Source organism: Diachasma alloeum, unplaced genomic scaffold (assembly GCF_001412515.2).
Source record: "Diachasma alloeum isolate Michigan unplaced genomic scaffold, Dall2.0 Dall_scaffold_01033, whole genome shotgun sequence".
Classification (NCBI taxonomy): Eukaryota; Metazoa; Arthropoda; class Insecta; order Hymenoptera; family Braconidae; genus Diachasma; species Diachasma alloeum.
Window position 1 is genome coordinate 82,202 of NW_021681145.1, and position 7,662 is coordinate 89,863.

At 37.2% G+C, this 7,662-nt stretch overlaps 1 protein-coding gene, 1 long non-coding RNA gene and 1 pseudogene across 2 annotated transcripts; 1 reads left to right on the forward strand and 2 right to left on the reverse strand.

The window, feature by feature from the left end:
• LOC107045643 lies at positions 1 to 3,046 on the reverse strand. Its single transcript, XM_015267964.2, has 5 exons — positions 2,718 to 3,046; positions 2,573 to 2,634; positions 2,346 to 2,498; positions 2,192 to 2,276; positions 1 to 1,116 (listed from the first exon to the last, which is right to left on the reverse strand). The coding sequence occupies exons 1-5, from the start codon at positions 2,887 to 2,889 to the stop codon at positions 986 to 988; spliced, it is 603 nt and encodes a 200-aa protein (XP_015123450.1). The 5' UTR covers positions 2,890 to 3,046; the 3' UTR covers positions 1 to 985.
• Positions 216 to 2,959, forward strand: LOC107045645. Its single transcript, XR_001461469.2, has 2 exons — positions 216 to 555; positions 952 to 2,959. It is a non-coding gene; the product is annotated as an uncharacterized LOC107045645 (long non-coding RNA).
• A 702-nt stretch (positions 3,047 to 3,748) lies between the features above and the next one.
• Positions 3,749 to 7,269, reverse strand: LOC107045644 (annotated as a pseudogene).
• Between the last annotated feature and the right edge of the window lie 393 nt (positions 7,270 to 7,662).

The window sequence follows — 7,662 nt, forward strand, 5'->3', positions numbered from 1 at the left end:
CACCCACCAATTAATTTAAAAAAATTAATGAAGTTTTGGCATGATTCTAGCCGACAAAAATTTCAAACTGTTCAATCAGCTCAAGTTAGGGGTCTATCTCAAAGGAAATCGTTTGTACATTACGAATTTGATATTATTATCGTTTGTACAATCATCATTTATTAGTTAAAGCTGCGGTAAGTAATCATTGTCAACCCCCCCCTCGCCCCGCAGATCATTGGTAGTTCCTACGTTATCGACATTAATATTTACATACACTCTGGTCCGTTGTTTATATCGTTGTCCATATTATTATTCCATTATTTATCCCAATAAATGAACATTGAATGCTTCGAAGTTACAGTTTATTAAGCATCAATGGGTACATTCGTTTTTTTTTCGAGCACGGAGGAATACTTGTGTGCAGTGTTCTATCACCTTGCATTCTGACAAGTAGAAAGGGTTATGGTTGATTACAATCATTAGCAAAAAATTTACTAATGATTTGCACCAGGAGAAGGTCCGCCGATGTTGGCACATGCCGAGTGATTTCTCTCTTCGAGGGAGAAATTGGCAGTAAGTAAAATTGATTTTATTCCAAATTCAATCATTCATTCTCTTAATTTTTTTACAGTCGATTCCTTGTAAAAATTTCGTATAAATAAATGACATTAAATTTCTCATGCGCAAATTTTATATTTTCATTCAGTTACTTTCATTTGATTGATTCATTTTCCCTTTTGGAAGGCAAAATTCAATTTCACCGTTTATTAAGGGAAACTTGAATAAAACCTCAGACAAAATTCGTTTTTTTTCCAAGACTTGATCAGTAATGGCTGAATACCTTGCTCCCAAAAAATAAAAAAATTCTCTTAGACTCATCTCCCCGGCACCCATCTCACTAGGAGATTTTTCCACCGGAAGGACCTTCTAATGAACATCATGATTCTTTCATTTTTATGAATCTTTCAGATCAGATTAAAGTCAGAAGACCGACGAAGATGATTCATAAACATGCCCAATTCGTAGGAAATTCATTTGTGCGGAAATTGTCAATGTATTCGACGACAGCCTGAATCGCATCAGACTCCGCCACGCAACACAGCCTCGGCATGATATGATTCGTTTCTCGTACATCTGTAAATTATGACTTTTTAGAAAATTATTTTATGCCATTTTCCCAACGATAAAATATGAATTTGAACATTACCCAACTATTTTTTTAATGAACATTGACACACCCCATAACGATGACGACAAACAACAAACATCAACAAAAGCACATGTGTTACCCGCACAACAATATTCATTCCTTCAGTTTGCCATTCTAATCAGCGACTTAATTTCTGTTCAGGTATACTCTTCAATGCAATAATGACATGCTATGAACTTTTCATCCGGACTACGAATATTCAAAAAATCCCAATATTTCCAATACAGAATAGATGCTCAATCGAAGATTATGAGAGGGTTATCCTCGTAGTCTCCCACACCCGTGTCTATAGAAATGCTTGTGGGGGCTATTCTCCAATGAAATATTTTCGCAAAGATTATTCAGTGGAAGTGGGAACCCACACCACGAACCCGTCACACTTTTGGACGAAATGGAATGAAATATGAATATATTGCGGACATCAACCAATTTTATTTATAGTGGAAAGATCAAAAACAATTCCAAAAGATCTGTTCAATGTGAATCGATGCTTCCAGGCCCCATAGATCATTTCCTGTTATCTCAGTGTCTGTCATCGTTGAATACAAATAACAAATTTCTGAATATTTCTTTGAAAATTTAGTCAATCAATTAGGCAAATTAAAAATAAAAGAAAAAAAAATTATGCAAATTGAGGTTATGACGAACTTCGAAACTTTTATTAGACGTATCTGAAAGAAAAGTTATGAAGTTCTCAGGTTATGGACTATAGTCTCGAAGAGAATTTTATGGAATATTGTAATCAAGAGAAGAAATTTGATAGGAATCATGCTTGGATAATTGGAATCCTTACAACACCTGGAGGATAGGTAGTAGCATTAATATACAGGAATATGGAATGTGAAAAATCGTAATGAGCGGTGCTTTCGGTTACTACGGATAATGCAAAATAAATTTATTAAATAATGATAGCCCAATTAAATTCCCATGCCAATTCAAATTTATATTATTCTCAAATATGACTCATAAGTGGAAAGGCCTCTAAGTAAGATCACTCACAAATGCAAATTATTCTTGAAAATGAAGCCATTATCAATGCAAATATTGATAAATATTGTTGGCAGCCATTAGTTATCCAGATGACCTGAAAAATAAAGTTCCAATAAGTAATGCCCAACGACAGATCTATTTACAGAATTATTGATGTCCTTACTTTTGACATGAGAACGAATTTCCATCTGGTTGTTTTCCAATTGAGCATGGGAACTTCGGATTGTGATTCATTTGGATGAGAAACGTACGTACACTCCACAATCCCTAATATTGATTCCTCAAGTCGTTTTCGTCCATTTAGCGAATCAAGTAGCTATCAAAATTTACATAAATTGATTAGTCAGGAAATTTTTGGGAAATGGATTCTACATTTATGAAAGAACTTACTTGCAAATTCCCAATGGACTTTCCCTGAGATACAATTGTTTTGTTGTTTAACCTCATTTCCTCTGTAACAAGTTGCACACTCTTGGTAGCACGAGGAAAAAAACATCATTGTAGATATTGATTCAAAAACAATTCAAATACTCACCCGTGAGAAACATAATGTAGCAAATATTCAAGATCAAAATATCGGCAACGATTAACAAATGATAATTACTATTCGAGAATAGAAAAGTCGACCAGCACGTGTAACACTGAATAATCACGAATGGAGCAGCTTTGCTCCGCAGAATAGCACATCGTTCCAACTCTTGTAGCATCTTTGTATGGAAAATATGAATTTCCTTAGAATGAAAATGAATTTTTACTGAATAAATTTCAATATGATAATGAGCACTTCAATGATTCAACGGTCCTCTCCTGCCCTGAGTTTGATGTACATTTTACTCCTAAATGAACATGGCGTCCGGCAGTACATTTTCCCCCATTCCTCACAACTACGTAGAACTACCACCATAAATACACTTGGCAGATTATGGAAAATTGAGGATTCATTCTAATTATGCTCATTCTTTTTGAGATATTTTGAAAAGTCAATTTTAAAATTTGGGAAAATTAATTAGGTACTTTAACATGAATCCATTAACATATAGCGCATAATTAGCAGAAGGATAATTGAAAGAAAAATACTCAATAGCGTAGGAATGATTTGCAGAATCTATTCCTGAAGCCCGAATCATTTGGGGAAGAATGATATCTCTGCAATTAATCAATTTCAATTAGAACTATAGTGGGTGGGACATACGTACGTATAGTATTCTCTGGAGACTATCTGCGTACATGATGTTTTATACTCAAAGTATTGTTTGGGAACACGTAAGAAAAATTTCAATAGAAAACATTGAAGAATTCTATAGAAATTTCTATGGCAAATAACCAATTCTATGGAGCAAATAGTGAATAGAGAGCCCCAAAAACTCTCATAGAGATTTCTATAGAACTCTTTGAGATTTTCTATTGAAATTATTTATACGTGAACTGTCCTCGTATATGACTTGTTATACGCGAGGTATTATATCAGGAATGTGTAAGTGTCTTCAGCATCTCCACAATTTTATGAATTAATTGTGTCATTGCGTAATGTTTGATAAATAATTAGGAGAAATGAAAAAAAAAAAATGTTTCCTGAATGATTCCGAAAATTTATTTTAGCACACCAAGTCACTCAAAACTTAATTTCTATTCGAAACTGCTATTCGTCAACAAACTCAAATAGTGATAGATAAACTATAATTAGTTATTGAAGTAGAGGCGTGGCATAATTATGGTGCAAAGATGCACTGTACATATTATACATAGCATAACATTCATTTTAACAATTATTGTCCAGTATGATTAACTCTAGGTGTGAGTACGTGTACACAATCTTTTTAATGAATGACATTATCGATGAGTTAATTATTCTTTTCAATTAATCAATTTTTTTTTTCATGACTTATCATTCGAGAAATTGTTGTAGAGCTTTGGAGTAATAGTTCGCGGAGTTTATTCTAAGATAAATTAATGAACGGGTTCATTCTGCCTCAAGAATAATCAAAATGTTAAAAACAGATGGAATTTTCAATTCACTTTTAAAGATTGCAGCAAAACATCGATTCTAAAAATCACTTTATTTCTCGCATATTTTGTGACGAAAAATAATTATAAAAGTCGAAATATATTGAATGACTCATATAAACTACGCACTTACATCCTTTGATATATCTCTAACAAATGCCATAACTTTCGCAATTTTGAGAAGTTTCTCTCATCCAGGGAGCCTGTTTGCCTTTAGATATCTCTCTTTTAAGCCAAATTCGTTTATCCTGAAACTGAAAATATATTTTATAAATAAAAAATTATTATTCATCACCAATAATAAAAATAATTAAATTTCAGAATAATTTGTGTAATAATTTTTTATTCAAATATTAATTATTTCTTTACACAGCGAAGGGGTTGGTTCAGAGTTATGGTTTTTGAGCTTTCTTATGGCGAACATAATGCTACTGAGATTACTTCCTTGGATAGGAGAATTTTTATTTGGAAAAAATCAGAAATTCTTGTGGAAAAAGGATTTTTCATTATTAAGCAACTAAAATACATGAAATATTTCATCACAAAACTATTTTCACTTGAAAAATTAGAAAAAAAAAATACGGATATTCCAAGATTATCTGATCTGGAAAATTATTGAAAATAAAAGAATCATGACTTTCCGTAAGAGATCCTTCCGGTGGAAAAAGAGAGGAATGAGATGTATTTGCCGCAGGATTTGGATTCCAGGGCCCAAGCTGCGTTAGTCTTCACCTGAACGAAAGACAAAGAAATTATTCGCCAACGATTCATTTATTGCTTTAGTTTTGTTAGTTCAGAAGACAATAGAGAATTTATTAACCTTGAAATTAGGACTGTGGCAGATCAGATCGCACAAAGCAGGAATGGCCTGGTCCTTCCAGTTCTGTGGGAAAATATCATCAGGATGATGACTCATGGCGAACCCCAGAGCCTGCAGGCATTCCACCGGACCTTCATGTGATTGCCAGAAGTGGTGAATGAGATGAGAACGTCGAAGGCGAGCTGAACGTCCCTCCGAAGATTCATTCCCTGGGACAGATAGAGAACGTTTCCCACAGCCCTCAGGGCATTGCACCTGACCTTGTTGCTTTGGACACTGGTTTTGTAGAGCTTGAGGAGGATGAGGTGCAGGGGAAAGGGCTTGACGTTGTCATTGAGGACCTGCTTGATGAGGTAGTCTGTGAGGCTGGCCAGGGCCCAGGCGAATTTCACTCTGACCCCGAAGTTCTCGTCGGCGAGGGACGTGCAGACGATGTCTGTGACGTCCTCCAGGAAACCAGTGTCCTCTTCAAGGGAGAGGAGGTTTATCAGCATCCCTAGGGCTCGGAGACCTGCAGCTCGCACTGCTGATTCAGGGTCTCTGCAGGCCCCAAAGAGCGTTGTCTTCATTATTATTGACTTGTCGAACTGAAATTTATTATTTTAAAATTCGGAAAGATTCGGAAGTCGAAAAATTCTAACCTCGAGATAATTAATTTTCACTCATGGACAATTGTGTGAAGACTTCATTGCTGATCGTCCCGAAGGAGTCGCAGGCGAATTCCCTCAATCCAGTCTCTGCACTCTGAGAAATCCTCAGGACAGCCCCAAAAACGGTATTCTAAAAAGTCAAGAGTCCATTCTGTCCCTCTGAACTCCATCCACTGAATTTACAACTGATGATTTCGAGGACTTTGCAGGCGTGAAGAGCAACCTGAGGATCAGCCTCACTGGTGGCCTCCACTAGGTGCCCCGTGACTACTTCAACATCCAGGAAATCCTTGAAATTCCCCTCGAGGCAGTTTATCAGAGCCCCCAGGAGTTTGAACGACTGCCGTCTCACTGACACGTGAATTTTCTCTTCTGAGATATTATTCAGAAAGATCTGGACTAGAAATGGGGAGTCCTCGGTGTCGCCACAAGGGTCAGTCGACTTTCTCAGGCATTCTGGCACATCATGATCATTCAGAGAGGACTCTAGACCGAAGCAGTTGACCTCTTCATTGTTTTCTCCATCGCTTGGGGTTTGTGATGGGGGCGTTTCGAGAGGTTGTATCGTCAGACTTTCTGAAGAGGATGTCCAGAACGTCTGGAGTCATATTCTCGACATTGGCGGAGGCCTCGAAGACGGAGAGGGCGACTACTCGGTCTGTTGGATCCTTGTGGAGTAGAAAGTATATGAAAATCGTAATTCCATGGAGAATTGTAAAAAAAACCTCAAAATTACTAGAAAAAAAAAGTTAATTGAGTTTTTCCAGGCCATGACCTACCTGCAGTGCCTCCTCAGCTTCCCAGCGAGTTCCCCCTTCATCCTCCCATACGGTGTCACCTGGACAACAGCAGCTGAGCACTTCAACGCCTGCGTGATGACTGCCAAGTTGCCCTCCTCACTCAGCACCAGCCCCAGCCACAGCCCCACATGAATTTCCCTGAGCCCCCACAACTCCAAAAATCGTCCCAAAGGACGGTCCCTCGGACTCATCGGTTTGCACGAGGAACATCCTGGGATCGACCACAGCATCAGTCAAGACTGATGAGCCCTCCAAGATGGTATTTTTGCGGACAAGAACATCTCCAGCCTTCCAAGCTGCTTCTCAAATCCCAGCAAGTGCTCCGGAATATCTTTCAGCCACCCAGACTTCAACATCTCCGGCCTGACTGCGAAGAATTGGGCATGTTTATGAATCATCTTCGTCGGTCTTCTGACTTTAATCTGATCTGAAAGATTCATAAAAATGAAAGAATCATGATGTTCATTAGAAGGTCCTTCCGGTGGAAAAATCTCCTAGTGAGATGGGTGCCGGGGAGATGAGTCTAAGAGAATTTTTTTATTTTTTGGGAGCAAGGTATTCAGCCATTACTGATCAAGTCTTGGAAAAAAAACGAATTTTGTCTGAGGTTTTATTCAAGTTTCCCCTAATAAACGGTGAAATTGAATTTTGCCTTCCAAAAGGGAAAATGAATCAATCAAATGAAAGTAACTGAATGAAAATATAAAATTTGCGCATGAGAAATTTAATGTCATTTATTTATACGAAATTTTTACAAGGAATCGACTGTAAAAAAATTAAGAGAATGAATGATTGAATTTGGAATAAAATCAATTTTACTTACTGCCATTTCTCCCTCGAAGAGAGAAATCACTCGGCATGTGCCAACATCGGCGGACCTTCTCCTGGTGCAAATCATTAGTAAATTTTTTGCTAATGATTGTAATCAACCATAACCCTTTCTACTTGTCAGAATGCAAGGTGATAGAACACTGCACACAAGTATTCCTCCGTGCTCGAAAAAAAAACGAATGTACCCATTGATGCTTAATAAACTGTAACTTCGAAGCATTCAATGTTCATTTATTGGGATAAATAATGGAATAATAATATGGACAACGATATAAACAACGGACCAGATGTATGTAAATATTAATGTCGATAACGTAGGAACTACCAATGATCTGCGGGGCGAGGGGGGGGTTGACAATGATTACTTACCGCAGC